The sequence below is a fragment of the Panthera leo genome, chromosome A3, assembly GCF_018350215.1.
Source record: "Panthera leo isolate Ple1 chromosome A3, P.leo_Ple1_pat1.1, whole genome shotgun sequence".
In the NCBI taxonomy this organism is placed as follows: Eukaryota; Metazoa; Chordata; class Mammalia; order Carnivora; family Felidae; genus Panthera; species Panthera leo.
Window position 1 is genome coordinate 4,891,647 of NC_056681.1, and position 22,491 is coordinate 4,914,137.

General features: G+C 45.6%; 1 protein-coding gene across 1 annotated transcript in view; it reads right to left on the bottom strand.

Annotated features, from left to right (window-relative positions):
• VAPB (VAMP associated protein B and C) overlaps positions 1 to 22,491 on the bottom strand; it is a 52,452-nt gene that overhangs the window by 11,908 nt on the left and 18,053 nt on the right. Inside the window, exon 2 of the mRNA XM_042930556.1 lies at positions 11,678 to 11,830. Coding sequence (XP_042786490.1) covers positions 11,678 to 11,830 — 153 coding nt within the window. The remainder of the gene's footprint in view (positions 1 to 11,677; positions 11,831 to 22,491) is intronic.

The following is a 22,491-nucleotide window of genomic DNA, read 5'->3' on the forward strand; positions in this document are numbered from 1 at the left end:
AGTCTGACAGCACGGGCGGTCACCCGGGCGGTCCCGCGGCCCGCATCACCCATCTGAGTGCTCTGAGCGACAGGAGGCGTTACCGGGAAACTTCTTCAGGACAAAAATCGATAAACGTGCAAACCTTCTTAAAAGTCAGGGCTTACGCACACACGACATCAAGTCTAGAGCCAACAAAGTTGTCCCGAGTACCCCAAATTCAGCATGACCATCAGCGGGGAGAACAAAAGGTCACTTAAAACACAGGCCACTGAGGTGTAGGCGCACGGTTCCCTCGCGAAAGAGCGGTCCTCGCTGGTGGCTTTGGGCCCGGACGCGGCTAACTCCCACCCTGGCACCACTGAGCTGGCAAGGGCTCTCCTGAGGACAGACCTGGGGGGCCAGTCCACACGTGGGCTTGACATTTAACCTAAGGGACAAGTGACCAGACCAACGGGTCAACAGCACAGACTCTTCTCTTCAAAGTTCAGTTCCCATCATGCTTTTTGCACCCCCAAGACCACAATGAGGAAAACCCACATTATCAACTAAGGAGCCAATGTCTGCACAGGTACCGTCATCCTTGTTGGACGGGGGCTGTCAACCTTTTTTGAAGCTGGGTCAGGCTGCAAACTACTGTCAGATGTGCATTGTTAAAAAGTGACGTGAATCAGGTTTTGAGAATTTCCGGTGTCACGTGGCTGTGACAAAGTCACGCTTTGCTATTGTGTCAGGACAGGAAGGGAGAGAAGTGTGTCCTAGACCACACTCAGACTTCCAGCAGCTCACAGGCTCCAGGAGCAAAAACTGCCTCGCCCTTGAGACGGCACTTTCTCGGCTGTGAACGAACGGCCCCCCATCACCCTCCAGCACGGAGACCGATGAGGCTGAACCAGAATGCTCTGTAAAGAGCCCGCAGCGCTCAGGAGACGACCGCACCCAGAAGACACTGCTCCTCTCAGAGAAGCTGGCCTTTGAGTCCAAGCTCCAGTGGGTCACACGTACACAACGGACAGACGGGTCCCTTCCGCCCACAAACCGCCTCGGAGAGACCTGCTGTTCCCTTTCCTTCTTGTCCCCAGTCCTGGAAACAGGGCAAGTGAGAAGCAAGAGCCAAGAGACCCGCATGCGGATTCTAGGCCTGCGCTAGGGCAAGGCCGACCTTTCCACCTCCCCGCCCCCACCGCTCCGGTGGCGTCACAAGGTCCCAGGAAGGAAAGAAAGACGGCCGCGCGGGTGCCTACTCCCTACCGGGCACCGCAGAAGGCGCGCTTGCATTACTTCTCCCATCCGGTCCTCGCGACAACCCACCCAAGAAGCCCGCGCTTCCCCCCAGACAAGGGCTGAGGAAGGCTGACCGGTCTCCCTCGGACCCCACGGCCGGCAGACTGACGATGGAGCCGGCACGCCAACACTGGCCTCGCTTCCGGAGTCAGATTCCACACCCGACTGCTCAAAGCACTTCCACAGACCGAAGCCCCCCCCCCCCCCCCCCACGAGGTGATCCAGCAGATCAACGGCGTGGTCGTGGTAATCCCAAGATGTCCGTCCCCGTGCCGGTGCGGAGATGCTGAGATCCGCAGGGCCGGCCGGGCCAAAAGCAGAGCAGAAGCAGCACGGGGCGGGGTCTCCGTGTCAGGTGTCCTGCACACCGGCAGGGTTTTTTAAAGGCCATTTTCCCTTATTAATATCCTGGACGAAGCCGTAACCATCACTAATTTTACTAAACCTCGACCCCCGACGACACATCCGAACGCTCGGCGCGATGAAATGCGAATGCGCGCGCAGCACCCGCTGTCCCAGGAAAGCGGCCGTACAGCTGTTGGGTCGTGAGCGGAGCTAGGACTTTGTCACGGAACGCCACTTACTCGAAAGAACAACCGACAGAAAAACCACGGCCACGCAGACCTGGCTGGACGGCAGACATCGTCTCGAAAACGAAGTGCGCCTGTCCCTTCAAGAAAACGACTTTTAATAGTTGGCGCCAACGAGAAAATCCAAGCTTTGTACCAAAGATGAGACTCTTGGAAAGCTGGTATCTGCCATCAAGAGCTCAGTTTCCCAAACACTTCAAGACTTTTCTGATGAGATCGGCAATTTTTTGACGCTGTGTCATGAAGTCTGTCAGCATTTGGAAGATCTGCGTGACTCCGCTGATATTCAGTATTCAGAAGCCCATTCCAAGTGCAAGGAGAGACCAACACATTTCAGTGAAACAAAGTTCAAGTAGCTCACGGACATGGCTTCCGATTCCACACTACACCAAACTTGAAGAAAAGTGCCCCTTGTCAAGTTTTGGTGTAGTATTAGAAGTACAATGTCCAGAATTATCTGGAAAGGCTGCTGAAGATACTCCTCCCTTCCTGAACCACAGATGTGTGTAGAGTGGTTTCTCTTCACATACATTCACCACAACAACACGCTGTAACACACTAACTGCAAAAGCAGATGGGAGAGTTCAGCCCGTCCTCTACCGAGCCAGACATGAAGGAGAGTTACAAAACATGCCAAATAATGCCAGGCTTTTCGCTAAATTTTTGAAGTTATTTTTCATTGACTATGTCACTCTTAGCGTGTAAGTGACTCACTGATGTTATTAAATGAATGAGTACGCTTAAAACGTCTCACTTCAACGTATAATATGATAAATACCGATACAACCCACAAATGAAAAAGTTCTTTGGGTCTTCAGTTCCCAGGAGTATAAAAGAGTCTTGAGACCAAAAGGCTGAGTGCTAGTATTCTACACAAGCTGCCTCACGTGCCCCTCCAGCAGGAAAATGATCTGGCTAAATCATTCAAGTGAGGCACCGGCAGCTTTGTGTCGTGCCTCTTGGGAGAAAGTGTGGTTTAAAAGAGAGAAGCAACCCGGGCGCCTGGCTGGCTCAGCAGGCGGAGCGTGCGAGTCCTGACCTCCAGGTTGTGAGTTCGAGCCCCAGGCTGGGTGTAGAGATTGCTTACAAGTAAGTACATAAAAGAGAAAGTCACTTCCCACACACCGAGCCGTGAGCTCCAGCATGTACCCAGGCCTTGGGTGGAGACGGGAGCGCCCACGCGAGCACACCCACCACGGGAAGGGGTCCGGGGCCCCCCGTGCTCCGCTAACCAAACCTCCTCGCGGCTGCTCGCTCCACCCCTGCAGAAGGGTGCGGAGATCCCCCGCCACCCTCAGACGTCACAGACGTCACCAGCACAACCGCAGGCCTAGAGAACATCCCGCCTCCCGAGCCGCCGCGGTGCGGTCTGAAAGAAGCGCTACAAGGTATCCCTGACGTTCGGACCCGAGTTCAACACGAACGTGACAAGAGCAGCGGGGACGGGCGGTAAGCAAATCGCCTCGAAAGAGCACAGGGAGACAGCCGCAGGCGGCAGGCCAGATGACCCCTCCGAAGGGCGGGACTCGTGAAATGGAAACACGCGTGCCCCACGCGCTAGCGAGGCCGGCGAGCTGAAAACGCGACACCGTGAGTGAAAACCACGGCCTGCTGGCGGGCCTCCAGGAGACTCGGGGTCCAAGCGGCGCTCAGCCCCTCTCCCCCGGCAACGGTCCCCCTTCCACCTGCCACCGACCAGCTCTCCTTTCCTCGCGGGCTCGCGATCAGCAGCTGGAGAGGACAGCAAGTGTCCACCCAGACCTCCAGAAGCTTCGTAAACCCTCGCTGTGCCCAGAACGCACAGCCTGTCCACCGCTGCCCCCAACTCACGCCAGAAAGTCTGTATTTCTCAGCTACCACCATGTCCTGCCCAGTTCAGTTTGCTACTCCCTATTAGCTGGAACTTTATGAGAACATGACAGAATAAATGTTGTTAATCGTTTGTTCTTTCAGCTCCATACATGCAAATGGTGACAGAAATTATGTACTTTTTTCCGTGACAGGCTATAAAAGAGCTTCCCATTAAGTTAATTTATTTCACTTGAATATCGGAGACACTGATGATAAAACCCTCTTAAACGAACCATCTATCCTACTTTTAAAATGTATGTGCTGATACTACATTAAAAAGAAGCCGGTTACCAGGAGACCGCTCACCATTCACCAACATTAACGCTTTATGAAACAATGTCGGCCGTGTCACAGATGGCAAAAGCAGGGTCCTGCTAGGAAAGGGCCTTCGGGGGTCATAAAAGAGAGGGTCAGTAAGATCAGACCTTCTTCAGAAGAGAAGAAATGCAGAATATATGCCACTTACCACACACACCCCTCAGAGAAGTGACGAGCTGACTGAGCACAGGACAAAAGCTTCCCAGGAGAAGCCAGGCAAGTTACACATTCACTTTCGTCCGCATCGCGGTGCGAACAGAGCAAGCGAATGAAAGTCTTGCAAGCACCACGGCACACGCTTTATTATTTTTTAATCTCAGAATCTTTTCTTTTTTCTTTTTTACTTTAGAGAGAGAAGAGTGCAAGCGGGGAAGAGGGGCAGAGACGGACAGAAAGAGAGAAAGAGAGAGAGAGAGAGAGAGAGAGAGAGAGAGAGAATGAATGAATCCCAAGCAGGCTCCATCGTCACTGCGATCATGACCTGACCTGATACCAAGAGTCAGACGCTCAACCGCCTAAGCCACCCAGGCACCCCTGACCTCATCATCCTACCATCAAGATGTCTCTCTCCTCATTTATGTGACCAAATCTCAGCTCAGGCCTCCACGGACATCTAGATTTCTCCACCTAAGAGATCTTCTCCCTTCCTCCCAGTTTCTCTTCCAAATCAAGTCACCCTGCACAGCCCCTATAACCCTACAAATGTAGTCTCCCCCCTACACACCCTACTCACCCTCACCATATTCCTCAGAGCAAAACCCTCCTACAGAACAACCCTCTCTCCCAACTAAGAGACAAGCAGTTCAACTCCTCCCGGTCTCCTCAGATTTCCTGGTCTGAACCCACAACATGGGTGCACGTGTGTTGGCCATGTGCCCACACCCACACAGGGTGCTCTGTCATGACCCCAGCCTCTTCTTATCACGTTGGCTGCACCTGGCATGTCTCTCTGGGTCTTCCTGCCCTACTCACACCTCAATATACCAACCTGCCAGGGCTGAACCCACTAATCTGACTTGGCCATGAGGGGGTCTCAAGGTTCAGCATACATCAGAATCACCTGGAGTTCTTGTTACAACACAGGTGGCAGGACCCCACCTCCAGAGCTTCTGATTCAACGGACCTGGGGTGGGGCCGCGAATCCAACATAGTACTGATTCTGTTTCCAACATGGTACTGATTCTGCCGGCCCAGGGACCACACCCCGAGAACGCATGTTCAATACATCGCCTAACATTGGGGCTGCCACCAGAATGCTATCTCACACCCTCATTCTTATTTGGGAACCTTATTCTACCAGTGGACATTGTTGACATGAAGATGCCTAAGCTCCTTCCCATGCGTCTGCCCTTCTACCCAATTAGACCGGGAGCAGGACTCCCTGTTCTGGTGTCTCACGCTCCGGGTGTGCACCTTCTTCCCTTGCAACATTCAAAGCACACCTGAATCACGTTCCCTCTAGAAACTTCACTGGGGCAGCACAAAGAGAGAAAGCCCTTTTCAACCCTCAACCGTCTGGCTTCCCTTCTCTCCTACCTCCCGGAGCCAGTCACCCTCGTACCCATGGGTTGGGACATAGTTCCCAATCTCCCCATCGCCTCTCCTTCTCCCTCTCTCCCTCCTTTCGTATCACCTGTACACAAACAAGGCTATTCTCTCCCAAACCGCATTTGTGGCGTAGTAAAGTGGTCACCGCTCTGCTTTTCTAAGCTAATCAGAAACAAGTCAGAGCTCACGATCAGCTTAAGAGACTTAAGCACCCTTATCATGAGTAAATGTATCCTTCTGTTAGGATTCTCAAAGTCTTGAAACCATAACTGCTTTCTGGGACTCTGCCTATCCACAGATAGGATGGAACTATTGATGGAACTAGGAATCTAGCAGATAAATAATTTTATCCATTTATAAATAAGTTAACACTGAATTGTCTCTGTGTTCTCTACAGGATTTTCCAATTCAGCACAGCGCATCTCAGATAACAAACTCCCATTGTCTCGTTAATTTATTTGTGCAGAGACTAGTACAAATGTACCTCGGCGTCACTAGAAGATGAGATGTGTCAGATGCAGGCACTGGCCAAAACACAGGGCTCGTTCACTCTTTTTTACAAATATCCTTGAAAATACACATGGTTTTACAAACGCCAACATACTTTCCTGTCTCCTATAATACTTTACGATGGAATACAACATAGCCTTTTCGTGATTCCTCTGGGGATTATGAACACCCATTATATACAATCTGAGAAAGACCTACAAGGGCTCCTGAGATGGATTAACTGAAATACGGAGAACGGTCTGCCCTGAAGCTTAAGTGATCCCAGATCCCGGCTGTGGTTTCCAAATCCTCTCCCCCACTTGCTCTTTGTGGTATTCCCGTCCAGCCCTTCCCTGTGGCCACTTCCCAAAGCCCTCTGACCTCATTCCAGCCTGTGATGGGCTGAACACGAGGACAAGGCTAACGGCGAGTTTAAAGCAAGAGTAAACAAGAGAGTCGAGATGAGGCGCTCAGGGGTATAAATACCCAAGAAACTATCATGAGTAAAAAGAACGTTACTTTTGGCTGCTCATTAATTTTTGGCTCCTCAGTGACTCTGCAGAAAGCTGAAGCTGCCTTCCACGAAGTGAGGCAGACTCAGTGTCCCTGATAGGTCCTCTTGATCCTGCTCTTTGAAAATGTAAAGAACAAATAAATCGTGTCATACTCCTAAAAAGAGAAACACAGGATTCTTCTTAAGAAACTTAAATAGTACAGTAAACTTTGAAAAACAAATCTTAAAAAACATAATCAGGCTGAATTTTTGTTAATTTCCTTTTGTAAAACACCAGAATCTCTCATCTGGTGAAAAAGATTAAAGACATCTTTTAAGTATAAATGTGAGCTGTTCTTATCTGAGAGCAATAAACTTGGTTCATGAAAACCATTTATAAAAGAGTTCGCTTATCAGAGACTTCCAAAGCAAATGATCAAACGAAGAAGAATGCTGCTGTTAAGATGCCCAAACCCCCCAAATTTAGCTCCTACTATCAGCACTTGACAGATGAATGGCTGACTTCTCTCTCTAAGGGCAGTGCGCTTATACGCTGGTGCTAATCACCTAAAAGCCGCAGCCCAAGGTTGACGGGTCCAGGGCAAGCAAGCAGCTCCGTTAAACTGAGTCAGCAAAACCTTAAAAGGATTAATTATCAATGGCAATACTACCCAATTACATTAATTGACCAATGTTTCCATCCAAGAAGAGTTGCTGATATTCATTCTCTCTCCTTAGGATTTTACTGGAAGAACTTTATGCTTTAAAATGTGATTGAAATAAGTGCTGAAAAGGGCTGTATGTCAGGAGTGAATACTGCTCCTTAATTCTTTGAATTTTAATTTAAAATACAGATGCAGACACTAAATTTGTTTGTCTTTAATCCATTTTCAATTCCCAGGGTACACTTAGTAAAGTGTATCTGTACCTAAATATTGGTATCTTTAATGACTCTTTCCAACGCCCCCCCCCCCACCACAGATATTTTGCATTTCTAATTTGCTTGGTACAAAGGCAACCAATGTGCATAATTGAACTGCAAATGGAAGCATGCTCGCTACTTTAGTGGAATTAGAATTCAGTGAAGGTTATAAAAATATTAAACTTAATATCATATTACAGGAAGCATAAGTATTTTTGATGGGCCCATAATTTTACCACTTCACCTGCTGTATCCGCTGGCAAACATGCTTTGGAATATTAATGGAAAACTCCCTCATTATTAAACTGCAGTATGAAAAAAAAAAATTCACAACCACTAACAGCTTACCACAAAGACATTTTCAGAAATTATCTCCCTTAAAAATATTTTCCCACCAGACAGTTCAGAAAATAGATTTAATTTTGTAAAGCTAGAACAAATGGGGAGACCCCCCACTGCTTCAAACAATTCATTAATTCAAAAAGTTCTATTTTCCTTGCATTTAAAATCTCAGGGGGGGAAAAAATCCAATCTCCTCTTCTGCAATCTCCATTTAAGTGTAGCTATTTTGCTGAGGTCCAGATCTGAATAATTCAAAACCATCTCCAGTAGACGGTGTGTGTCGAGGAGCGAGGGCCAGAACCACGGCCTTCGGGGCCAATTCACGCCAACAGAAAGCCCTCCGCACCCCTCACCTGCCACACTGCCTCGTCCAGCAGGCACAGATCCCAGAACGGGCCGCGAGAAGAATGGGCCGAGACGAGCATCTACAGAAAGGACAAAGAAGAGGACTCCCACCCTAGACCCAGGTGACCAGACCGCAAATCATCCCTTGGAGAAATCCACGCATTTGTTATGTGTGTTTCCAACACATTCCAGAACATTTGTCATGCCTGTTTCCAACCATTACTTTCCCACCTAGGTTTATAAAACAGAACTGTTATTTTTTCAGGACTCAATAAGTAATCTGCCATCTTCTGAAGACAATAACGTGATAGGTCAGAGTGCGGACTTCTGATGCGCAGCGTAAGCTCCCTTGAGTATCAAGCCTACCTGAAAGCCGAGAAGAGCTTCACGGGGTGTGTTGGGAAGACATCTGACAACTACAAAGTCTCGCCTCCTCCCCCGATACAACCCCGATTTGTGTGCCTTCAAAACCTCGCTCCCTCTGGCCAGCTACCTGGGTGGACATCCTCCTCCTCCTCCTCTTTCCTTCCCGCCCCACTCTCTCAAAGAATGATTTATAACCTTCCCTGAGAGCGCATCCCAAGAGTTTTCAGAAATGGGAGAGAAATCTTGCACTAGGCATGTCCTCTCCAGGCGTGCTGTGACACTCCGTGTGGTACAGGGCAATACTGGTAGTGATGTTTGAAGCTGATGTGATGACCACCTTTCTAGAGACTGTATCTGAGATTTCACTAGAAGACAACTGCGTACCATAGAAAGAAAAAAACCACGTCTCTCTTCTGAAAATCAGAAAAACTCCATTGATTAATAAAATGTATGGAATGAATCTATTTCTAGAAAGGTATCATTCGAATAGGTACAATCCCCCTTCAACAAAAACCAGCCAGTTTTCGTCAAAACTAGGGGGAAGATGATGCCATCACACTCTCGCACCACGCAATCAGTTAACACAGCCCTGGGAAATACTCTGTGAGATAGATGCTACTCCTTCCGCTTTACAAATGAGAAAATTACCAGCTAGAGACAGGAGTGGAGCAGCCAAAGATCAGCCAACAGGTTAAACAGCACCACCACGCTTCCTGCTCAGGTTCCCAGCTCCCAAATCTAGTGAGCTTTGAGGAGAGCGGGTGGCACCAAGCCCGGCCACGCGCACACCTGGGGAAAAGGGAAGGCTGGCCTTCGGACACTCTGCGCTGCCTGTCTGCAGGTGTCTTTCTGGTCCTGAGGATGGTTCCTCTCCCAAAGGAGCCCAGAAACTCTAGGTACTCACCGAGGTGTCATCATATAGCTGCATTTTAAGAGGACCTCGGAGGAGCCCAGGGCTTTTCACATCAAGATACGAAGGTGTAATAGATGACACAATGGCCCCTCAACACATAAAACTGCAGCGAACGGCACAAGCCTCCTTTGCCAACTGGAGACGCCGACCCAGAAATGCAATGGCATCTGCTTTCACCCACGGGCACCTCAAGCACTGAATAAACACACACCGAACAAAAACAAGGGAGCCCTTTCTCGTGTGCGGACATCATCTTGATTCATCTAGGAGTAAGGCCTGCAGACACATGGGTATTTCAGGACTCAATAACGTCCCCCCAGATACATTCCATGTTGAGAACCCATGACGACGCTGTGGAGGCAGCTGCCTATCACAGAAGCGTCACTGCATCAGGAGCGAGGCTGGTTTCGAACACCAGCTGTGCCACTAATCACCCACATGACGCTAGATAATCACACCCACTCTCCATACCTTACCTTCTTGTGTGCAAGAGAAAGCCCACGACCACAGAATCTTGGGTTTTCCTTAAGCAGGTAATTATAAATCAAAACAAATGCCCAGGGTTATCACTCTAAAAAACATTCCTGTGATGGGGGAAGGAGGACTCTTTCTGAAATACACACACACACACACACACACACACACACACTCTTATATTTAATACTGGAAAGCACACCTACGCTGTACAACCACCCGTTGAGGCTATTTTATTGAGAAACCATGTTGCTGCCCCCTTATTTACTGTGAAAATTGGTAATTCTCATCTACTGACAACCTGGCTCAAATCTGATATGGGCAAAGAAACGAAGAGGAAAAGAGTAAGTCAATAAAAAGGAATAAAAGATTTCAGCTACCCTTGATTTCAACAGACCAACCGAAACCATATGGATCCAAGGGGTACAGAAATGCCAACATCTCAGACCCCTTCCTTTCCCCAGCGTGCTCAAGTCCAGTCTGGGCTGCAGAGCCAGACAGAATGATCCACACCTTGGCTCTGTCCCTTGCTAGCTTCATGAGCCTACAGCCACTGGTCTCTTTCTCAGTACAAGGCAGGTAACGATGCATTCCTCACAGGGCAGACAACAGAAACTACGTGAGATAATGTGTGTGCTGGCCCAGCACAAAGGAGACCCTCGATAAAACCTGGCTCTCACCCTCCTGACTTCCTGGATAACAACCCAATTCAAGAGTCCAGACCAGGTCTTGCAGCCTCAGAGAGAAGCACACAGGGAGATAGCTGGCGTTGGAGCACCATAATGAGAAAGACCAAAGGATGTGGGGAATGAGGGTTTGCAGAAATGATCGGATAACGAAACACCTTATATCTTTCCAAAGAGGCGAACTGTTTTCTTTTAGGTATCAAATGAATAGCCAAATGCATCACAATCAAAATCTGTTGTGGAAAAAGCCAGTCAGGTACCCGTTTCAAACGAGCAGCAGCCTCTAATGATGCAGAAGCCTCGGTGACACGCAGTCTCCTGAAACGTACAAGATAACCACCCCCCGCCAGCCCCGCCGCAAAGACAGAAGGCACGCTGGATCCAGAAGTTGTGATGCGCTCACTGCAAGTTTATTCCATTCCTAAGAGACATTTATACTCAAATCCATCGCTCCCAAGTCCTTAATTCTCAACCCGGGCACTTCACCGGCATCTTTGCAGAAGTTGGACTTTGGAAAAGATACGCATCCTCAGACAGGAAAAGAAACACCCATCAGACACGCACAAAACTTACGCCCTTGAATATATTCCCGTCTCCTCGGCTCTCATCTCCCCGAGCTTTTCACAATCGGTAAAGTGCAGTTACCGATCATCGGGAATGACATGAGCCTAATGTCAGAAACCATTCGGCCTAAATAAGAAAATAACTCCATTTAGCGTTCTCCCACAAAGTAAAATTAAGTTTGTCGAGCCCTTTTTTATTTATTGCCGAAGGGCAGATTGAATTGCAAGGGAGTGGAGACCAAACTCATACTGAAGTAAAGTCCGAAGTTACCACTTTAATTCTGCTCTAACCACTGAGGCGCAGAAGGCTGTAAGCACGAAAGCAAAGAGGCGTTAATTGTGGAAAAACCAACAGGTGAGTGGGACCCACTAAGCTCTTCAATCAGAGGGTGGACGGTGGAGGGAGACGGCTATCGCCCGGTTTTGCTAGACCAAGGGCAAACTTTTAAGAACTCCCGCTGGCTTCAGGGGGACTTTTCAGGCCACCCTACTGGCCTCCGGCCTCAGGACTTACCAGATACATTAATCGAGGCCCCTGCATCGATGATCCCACTGTTGGGTCTCACACAGTACCTACGTGGTGCCGTGGTCTTCACTTTAAAACACACGTTTCGGTCTGTTGGGTTGCCAAGCTTCAGGTTGGTGGTGACGACATCGGTGAAGGGACCTGTGGGATGAGACAGAGCCACATTGGAGATCTTGTGAGGGAAGTTCAGAAGACTGACCGATTTATGCTGCGGGCTGGGAAGGGCTATGGAACGGGGCAAGGGAAGATTCAAGACCCCAAACCAGCTCACCCTCTTGGATGGGAGAAAGGAACTGAGGCCAACGCACCAGCAGGAGCATCTGAAATCCAGCACGTTGTCACCACGCCACCAGGCAACCTAGGGAAGCGTGCTAGCATCCAGGCTCTCCTTGAAATCACACAACGCTACGGTCACTGCAGCTTTACGGACGAGAAAACGGAGGCTCAGGAACGCGCATTTCCCGTCTAGGCGCTCAGGCCAGTTAGCGGTAAGTGGTCAGAATCCGGACGAGGCAGCCTGAATCCAAGGCCGGTTCTTAACCAACCTGTGTTAAATACTGATTTCCACGATAATAAGATGAACTCTAATGAGGAGAATGTGAAGGACCAGACTGGAGTCCAAAATGATTATCAAGGGCAGAGCGTGCCAAGGGTAGCAGATGTAGGAAAGACCGTGAGGTGTTAATGGTCCATAAACACAGAACCCCCTAACAATATGGTGTCGCTGCCAGGAAAGTTCACGGCGTCTTAGGCTACAGCGAGTTCAGAGTCCTGCCAGGCAGCCCACACCTAAAACGTCACGTTCAGTTTATAACTACTCGGGCTACTGGGAAGATTGAAACAAAGCTCAGTGCCCTGAGGATATTCTCTATTATTATTATTTATTCATTTTCTACTTTATTAGATTTTTTAATTAAAAAAGTAAAACATGCTTCTTAAAACAAGACAAACAATAAAAGATGTATAAAGAGGAAGTTAATAAGCTTTCCCTTGTCCCCCGAGGTAACTAATATGGGAGATCTTTTCACATCATCTATGCTGATACAAACAGTACACACACACGTACAGAGAGGGGAACTACCAAAGGGGATCTTACCATTCACATGACTCTGAAGCCTGTTTTCTTCCCATTTACCACTCACCACTCCACCATGGACACCTGACCACTAGGTTTACTAAGGAGTCTAGTGGGAGGGTTGACTCCGACACCTCTTCGGTCCTTTTCAACCCTTTTTTAAATTGCCACCTTTTCGCCATGTAAATGAAGGGTATCTTTGTGTTTTTTCCAAGCAAGCTCTTGACTCCCATCTCTGTGCCTGCAGAGAAGTTAGGCGATGGGGTGGAAAGGTCTGTGTGCCCCTATGCTCGAAAACCAAGAAATACACAATGTTGGTCCATCTGTTCCCTACGGAGACCCGACCAAGACCTTGTGCCTTTAAAAATTCTCAGTGAGACTCTGAGCTCCTGAAGATTCAGGATGATACCTTACCAGTGTTCTCAATTCCAGAATACAGAATATGTTCTGCATTTCCAGGCACTGTGCCTGGCATCTAGTAAACGTCTCAGGGTCGTTATCTAGACAGACAAACAGAGAGACAGACAAGCAGGCAGGCGAGCATATCCACCAAGGAGAAAACTACCTGGTGGATAAGCGCTAGCAAAATTACAATCTCAGGCTGCTTTCTCTCCTTCGAAAGTGCTCAGGGTATAAAAAATCAATTCGATAGGGGCTTAACTTAAATAGAAATTAAGAAATCAATAATGATGGAAAGGAAGAAAGAAAAAGGGACTCAATTCCAAAATCAAATAAACTACAGCCAGTTCTGCTATAAAGCTTATTTTGAAAACGTGAATTTGTTCCAATGTGATTGATGTGCATATTAGGGAGACAATCTGAGCATAAAACAAATTTCACATTTGCTTAGGCATGATTTTGTCTGCAAGAAATGCTATGCGAACACAGAAAACTGCAGCCAGCTGAACCAAGCTGCCTAGAAATACATAAAATACACCCCTACTTACACCTCGACCCCCTAGCAGCTACCTCAGTTCACCTGTGGGCTGGCAGCCACACCCACCCGAACCTGGTGTTACACCTGCCGTCCTTCCTCCACCCAACGAACAGCGACTCACGAACACCACGTCTTCCTACGGCTGCTTCCAGAGGCAAACTCCACGTCTCTTTCGAGGTGAAGTGCCATGTTTACTTAAGTATTAATGTGTTTCCCACCCATTTAATGTGTGAAAAACCATGTTACTTCACTTACTAGGTTCCGATCCGTGTGTGTGTGTGACCCACAAAGTTTTTGAATGCTGTGCACTCAACCTCACTTCCCTCTTGTGACCCGTGTCGTTTTTATCGTGCTACTTTATATAGCGCGGTGATTTTTAGGAATGAGTATGTTGCATTACAGCAGAATCGACTACACTCCTGGATCATCTACTGTCTGTAGTTACTTACACTAGAAGTTACGCTCATTCCATGGGCAATGACACACCTTCAAGAATGAAAGGCCGAAAGAGAATTCTTCCATTTGATTACCTTTCCAATAAGCCATGTCTTTGGCCCTCTGGAAGTCAAGCACCAGCTGTAGCCAGGTGTGGGCAAAAACACCTTCGCTAGTGCAACTCCCCTCCTGACCCCCATCACAAACGACCCTCTCACTACGCCCCAGTCATCTCCTTACCGAAAACTAAAAGCTTACCCAAGAGGGCAGGTACCCTGTGGCCTAAGATTTTCAGCTACGGTGAGAGGGAGCCACATGCCGACAACGCTCCATCCTTGCACCAAGTTTTTGGCATCAAGGGAGAAACAGGAAACCTGGTGCTGAGACAGTGTTTGGGGGATTATGGAGGCAGCAGCTCTCTGTGGCTCACCCCCCACAAAGCGCACAATCTGACTCATGACGAAGACGGAGAAAGTCTTATCCCTCATAAATAGGCCTCTCTGCCTGCCCGAGAGTGGAGATCACTGCAGCAATGGCAAAAGGAAAAAAGAAAAGCTAATCAACTCCACTCTGCTTTTCTGGGGTCTAAGAAAGCAACTAAATACACACACACACACACACACACACACACACACACACACACACACACCCCTACATGGGCATAATCACCACATATGCACATTCCCTGGCCTTTACCAGGACTGCCAATCACAAAACCTCCACATGAGCACGGCTCCCGCCCCGACGCTGCCGCTGGGGCAAAGGAGGAGAAAACAGACAAGACACAGGTCAACACAGAGAGACACCCGAAAAGGGGTGAGCTTTCAAATATAAAGCCTGGGGCCGGGAGCCGGTAGGCACCGGCAATTTGAAGGTGACTTATAAAACTATCAGGCCTTCACATCTTCCGGACAGAAGCTTAAAGTTATTAGTTCCAATAAAATTCTGTCTCAAGAACATGGGAGCATCTTCACATCAGAATGCCAAGAATTCATAACGGGCCACGATCTCATCCAAAAAAAGAGAGACTTTTCTAAGGTGGTCTGAAGTATACCGAGCAGAAACAGGGCTGCCGGCAAAATTTCACTGTGATGAAACTAAGAATATTTACTCTTTCCACCTCAGTTTGTAGCGTCTCTTCCTGTGCGCCCTACCTCATGAAGTTGGGGGTGGGGGAGGGAGCAGCAAAATTTAAGTATTTGTTTATCCCTTACACTGACCTTTTCTTCTAGGTGTCCCACAAAATAAACCAGATTTAACTGCAAACACTAAATGATTTTTGGAAATTCCCCCAGTTTATTAAATGTTTCAACCCATATGAATCACATAAAAGGTAGTCTTATTAAAAGACAAATCCTATTTATAGTAAGTAATAAGCAGGATAAAATAAATAACCCAGATTTCTCTCTCAACACTCAATCTTGGGCCTTTAAGTGTTTGGGATTTCTTGGGCTTACATAGGTTTTTATCTGTAGAAATCTAGAGGGAACTATGCCAAAAATACATGCGAGTGAACAACATCGTTAAAACAGCGAAGTCTCACGAGTAAAAATCCAGACATTTTGTAAAACCACGCCAGCCCTCCTCTCCCCACCCTGGGCAATGTACTCTAAGAATTTTATTGAAAATAAATTATATTCAATTTGAGTAATTATAGGAAATAAACCATGTTAGTGATCTCCTTTTCCCCTGTATTAATGAATTAGAATATACAAAAACCTCAATAAAAATGATGTAAGGGCTTATGAGCATCATTCAGATTTTTCCTAGTCACTTTCATTTCATAAAACTGCCATTTCCATTAAAGCATTATGTAAAAACTGGGATTTTACTGTCCCAACATGCACATTTATCACCGAACGAATTTAAACATTGCTTATAAAGTACAGAGTCAAGCTTACAAATGAAATCTCCTTCCAAAGTTAGACTTTTTTCTTACAAGAAATGGAAAAATGATTTGGTATCTCTAGGACCACAGCAAATACTTTTAATCATTTTTCTTTCCAGTTTTCTATTCTTTATTTCAAATAATGTTTACATAAAACTAGGAACTAAGGATCTAAAATGTGAGATGAAGGTCAAATAAATGAAGCAATAAGAATTTGGGAGAAAACAGGAATGATGTTTAACATTTTTTCCCTTTTTAACAATTTGAATAATAACCTTAACATCCTATATTATGTATATTCATCTGTGAAAAGTCTTGGGTCTGTCGATGCTCACGAGGGAGTATGGACTCCCTGACACGTTCTCAATGGTATTTAGATGAAGCTGGCACAGTGTAAACGATTTCATCCACCAAGGCGTGACTTACAGTCATTCCCAAGTGTACATTCTCAGACAGTAAGGAGATCTGGAACTCACCTGTCTTAGAATGCAAATACGACAAAGAATCCATTGCGAGCAGAAGTATGCATGGCATCGAAAGTGAAAGGAGAAACAGTTCATTTTTCAGTCTTACAAAAATGGAGCCTTGGAATTATAAAGCGCTTGTTTAAAGGTCAAGGAAAGGAGGTCACAATCCAGCAAACTTCTCAACAGTAAGAGGTCAGGTTCCAAGTATTGAAAATTTCATCGGGCACCTGGGTGGCTCAGACGGTTAAGCATCCAACTCTTGGTTTCGGCTCAGGTCATGATCTCAGGGTTCATGGGTTCGAGTCCAGCTTGGGACTCTCTTTCTCCCTCTCTCTGCCCCTCCCCTGCTCGCTCTCTCTGTCTCTCTCTCTCTCTCTCTCAGAAATAAACTTCAAACAAGTTTTTTTTAACTTGAAAATCTCATCAAAAATGTCTGGATAAACTTATCAAGCAGGAAACACAGGAGCATTTCGTAGAAAAAGTATTCCATTAAATCTTTAAACCTTTTACCAATCTATGTACAGTACAAGAATTTGCACCTCTTTCCTGTAATCGTTCGTTCGTTCGTTCGTTCATTCAGAGACCCAGAGAAAAAACGACCGATAAAACTCTTCCTTTCAGGAAATGCAAATACCATTTTTATAAAAGATAACTTGAGAGTTCAGGTCCCAACAACCGTATAAGGTAAGAGTGAAAGCTCCAAGTGAACTCAAAACTCCATCTGGGCCTTACTTCTCTGTGTAACCTCCAGCACATCTTATCACCCCATCTGTAAAGAGCGACATGGAATTTTTTAAGGGGTAAATGTATCATTTCATTTTTACTTGGCAATTCAACTAGAACACATATAGATGGATAGAAGGATAGATGGATAGATCAATCTGTAGATACAGACGTCGCAAGAAACTGTAAGAAGACAACACAGAAGAAACTCTAGATGGCCTTGGGTCTGACGGTGACTTTTCAGACACAACAGCAGAAGCACAGCCCATGGGAGAAATCACTGATGAGCCGGGCTTCGTGAAAAGGAAAAGTACCTGCTTTGCAACAGGCAGTGTCGAGACAGTAAGAAGACGGGCAAGCCACAGACCAGGAGGAAACACGTGCAGAAGACACACTTCATCCAAACATACAAAGAACTCTGGGAATTCAGCAAGAAAACGAACAACACGAGAAACGGGCCGAAGATCTGAACAGATACACACCAAAGATCTACAGATGGAAAGACAAACAAATGGAAAACACATACAAATAAAAACATGTTCTACATGTCATTAAGGAACAGCAAATTACAAGAAAGAAAGAAAGAAACTGCAAATTACAACAATGATCAAACAGTGACACATCCACACACACCTATGAGAAGGGCCGAAAGGTAAAGCGCTGACATCACCAAGCGCCGGCCAGGCTGTGGAACAGTAGCAACTCTCACTCACTGCTGGTGGGAATGCAACAACGGTACAGCCTCTTTGGGAGCCAGCTTGGCTGTTTCTTACAAAAACCGAACATATTCCTGCCACACAATCCAGCAACTGCATGCCCTGGTTTTCCCTGGAAGAGTCAAAAACTCACGTCCACACAAAAACCTGCACGTAGATGTTCACAGCGGCTTTATTCCTACTGTCAAACTTGGAAGGAATGAAGATGTCTTCCAGTAAGCGAGTGGATAAACCGTAGTCCGTCCGGACAATGGAATAGTATTCAGCACTAAAACGAGCTATCACACCAAAATTCACACATGGAAGAATCTTAAATGCATATTGCTAAGTTAAAGAAGCCAATCTATAAAGACTTCATCCTGTATGTTTTCAATTATATAGCAAATAGGCGAAACTATGGAAACAATATGGAAACTAAGAGATCAGCGGTTGCCAGGAACAGGGAGAAGGACTGAACAGAGGGAGTAGCGGGTTAGTTAGGGCAGTGAAACTATCATCCGTGACACTGTAAGGGCAGATGCTTATCACTGTGTACAGACTTGTCAAAACCCCCAGAAAGTACAACACCGAGCCCGGACCCTGGTGGAGACTACGGGCTTTGGGTGATAACGACATGCCAATGTAGTTTATCAGTTTTGACAAATGTATCACTCGTGTGCTGGATGCCGCTAGTTGAGCAGGCTGGGTACCTGTGGTGCCAGGGGTATATGGAAACTCTATATCTTCTGCTCAAATTTGCTGTGAACTTGAAACTGCTTTAAAAAATAAAGGTTTTTTTTATTTTTTCCAAAAAAAAACCAAACAAACAAGAGAGAGGAAAAAAGTATTTGGACTTGGACTTTCTATCAGTTCACTTTCGGTAGCACTCCCAACATTTCTGATATGAAATATTAACGTGACTTTGAAATATTTATGTATGTTACATGTATACACATAAATGAATAAAGTGTGTATACACACACACGTATACACGAAGAAAGATGCTTTGCTTTGCAAATAAACTGCTTTTCTTCCTTCTTCTGGAGTTCATGAAATTCTGGCGTTAGAAATACACATCCTTCCTTTGTAATATGTTCCTGATGTAGCTACAATACTTTGAAATTCAAACTGTATGTGTTGCCAGATAACTTCTATACCAAACTGATATATAATCTATCAAGTCTCAGCTTTCCAGATACAAACTTAAAGTTATTAGCTCCAAAACAGCTTTTTTTTCACTCTGCATAAAAAGAGCTGTATTATTTTATATTTTTGCAAACACAATTTAGGTGCTGTATCTCTCCTTTCTTCAACCCTTCCAAAACAACTTACCATATTTCACTTCCATTCTGAAAAGATTACCTTCTGGGAAGGTAATAATCCGTCTCCAGAAGCCTAGGACTGATGATAGATTTTGTTAAGACAATAAAATCATGCTTGAGGTTTCGATACAATGGACTCTGTGCCTGGGAAAAGTAGATTACAATGGGGAGAAATGGACACTCGAAAGTACAGTCTGTTGGACATCTTATGGAGGTCTTTAAACTTTACCCTCTGACGGTGTATTTTCCTTAAAGCACCCTGCTGCTTCCTGCTCTCCCCAACCATCTGCAGTGCACGGATCCTCGTGGTTTTACCCTCGTTTATGTAAGTCTTCCCCTTCCAAAATGGAAACTCCATGAAAACAGAGACATTTCTGTCCCTCTTGTTCACTACTGATGATCAGCATCTAGAATACTTCCAGACACAGAGCAAAATACTCAGTAAATTTTCTGCATGAACGGTCACACCATGACCCTAGCTTTGTTTTAAGTATATCTATTTATTTCAGAGAGGGAGAGCGAGAGCGCACAAGCAGGGCAGAGAGAGTAAGAGTGAGAGAGAGAGAATTCCAAGCAGGCTCCACACTGTCCGTGTAGAGCCCCAGGTGGGGCTCGAACCCACAGACCCGAGCTGAAATCAAGAGTCAGGCATTTAACCGATGGAGCCATGCAGGTGCCCCGAGACTAGCTATTTTAAGCAAAGGTTTACTCTGCACGCATGCCTCCCCTGTATGCACAACCAGGCTCCAGGTGAATGAAGGTCGAGACGGATGCTGCTCCCTTCCCAGCACTATCACCCTTTTCACCATCAGCACAGGACTGTGCTGTTCCCGGTCACCTGATGGTTACATTTGTTCCTCTCCTGACTGCTTCCTACCTAGAGTAAACCCCCGTGTGAGAGGAAGCTGTGTCTGTCCTATTCATCACCGGATGCCCTGAGCCTAGAACAGACATCCCAAGTAGTAAAGGGGTTCAATAAATGTGTACAACATGAATGAACTCCAGACTTCCTTAGGGGCAACTCGACTCTGATCCTGGCATGTTTCCTATAAACAGATGCCTACTCCATAACTGGGATCTGAAGTCATGATGAATTTGTGCTGTTCACATACAGGTTGAAGGTATTAAAAATGTTGACTTGAGTCAATAATGTTTTCATCATTATTATTCTATGATAATTTTGTTTACAGTCACCCCCTCTAAAAAAATGAAAAAAAGATATCATAGTAACAGATACTCAAAGAGGGTAGGCTCTTAAATAACTATGAATTCAACAGTAAGGACACTGGGAGAAAATGTTTTTTTAATCTATTTTCTTGATTGAATTGTTAGCTCTCGCATTAAATCAATGCTTCAGAAACAAAAATAAAGCTTTGCAACCAATATATTTTTAATGCAGATATTGGATTCCAACATATCAACAGAAAGCCTAATTGTGTAGGTCTTATTTTGAAATAACCACACAGAAAGAACCCTGCATAGACACATCCCTTTCCTGAAGAAACCTGAGAATGCAAAGTGTTCTAAATTAATAAATTAACCTTTACATTCATAAAGTAAATAAAATAAAATATCCTCCGGAGACAAACACATCACACCCGTTATTAGAGCAAGAGAAATCAACACCAAGAATACTAATGATGCCATCAAAGGCACGCCAGAAGCCAGCCCGACTGAAACAGACTCCAGCAACCTTTCAGGCTGTTTATTCAACTCACTAGCTTCCTAGCTCCTCTGGAGCAGAAAGAACTAAAAGTCAGTCTGCCACCAGCTCCATGGGTGGGAAAAAGAGACCACAAGGCAGTCTGCCATAGTGTGAGAATTCAATAGAGAAAAGTACTGTGGAAGGCCTGAGATCAAACTCAGGAAAGCTACCCAAAAAAGACATACGGCTAGACAGCAAGGAACAGCTGAGGAAACTGAAAACTCTTTGTAGCCGATGTTAAAAGATAGCCAGTTATTATTCAGACTACACAAAGGACTCATTAATAAATACGCTACATTCTTATGAAGGAATACTATACACCAACTGAGAAGAATGAACCAGACCTGTATTTCAACAGGAGATGGTTCTCAAAAGCACGCTCAGTGATACTTGTGCCATGAGGCCACGGAAAATCACGCAGACAAAAATGGAGGCGGTTCACAGCAAACTCCTCTGGAGAATAAAGAAAAGAGAGGAGCATGAATGCGCAGGAGTGTCTTCAAATTCTTAGTAAAGTTTACTTATTAAAGAAAGGAAGATTTAAAGCAACTGTAACAGACTATTAACATTTTGCTGTTCTGTATTTGGCTGTTTACTACATTATCTGTGTTTTTCTGTATTTAAGTTTTTCTCCACATAAAGAAAGCTACCTTTGGTTTACATCAGATCTAGGCGATGTTTGAAATCATTTTCTTCTTGCCCAGAATGCCTTGTATATATAAAAATACTGGAATCCTGAATTGTGGAGTTGCTGAAAACCGAAATACCTACATCAACAGCCATTCTTGTGTCATTTATAAAAATCAAGGCTAGGGGTGCCTGGGTGGCTCAGGCAGTTAAGCATCGGACTCTTGATTTCGGCTCAGGTCGTTATCTCACAGATTGTGGGTTCGAGCCCTGCATCAGGCTCCACGCTCACAGCACAGAGCCTGCCTGGGATTCTCTCTCCCTCTCTCTCTGCCCCTCACACACACTCACTCACTCTCTCTCTCTCTCTCTCTCTCTCTCAAAATAAGTAAACCTTAAAAAAAATCAAGGTTATCATTTAAAAATATGGTTAATGTAGCAGTGGTCTCATTAATTCAAGACAAAGATGCAAACCTAAAATGTTGACAAAATCTATGATTAGAACTGTGAAGACTGGAAGCCTTGACCCATCTAGAGATTAAGTACTATCACTACTTTCCGTTAATGCAACACTTTTTTTTTCTAAATAGAAAAAGAGCTAAAAGTATTACATAAGGGCTGAAGCTTTATAATCCTATCTATACTCAGTACTAAGACAAGAGCAGACAGTTGAAGAGTATTTTAAGGTAATAACACCACACCCGACTAGTATGAATTTTATGTATCAGTTCTAAAAGTGTCTTAGACCATTAATGGTCTAATTTAACTGAATTTTTTCAAAGCACAATCTTTATGCATTGACTAACAAACATCTAGTCACTTTTCTCCTACCAGAAGACCAAAATTTGTGATTACAGTGATTTCAAAAATAAGAAGATAAGCAATATGCCACTCCAAATAAAATTCTACCTCAACAGGAGAGTGCGAA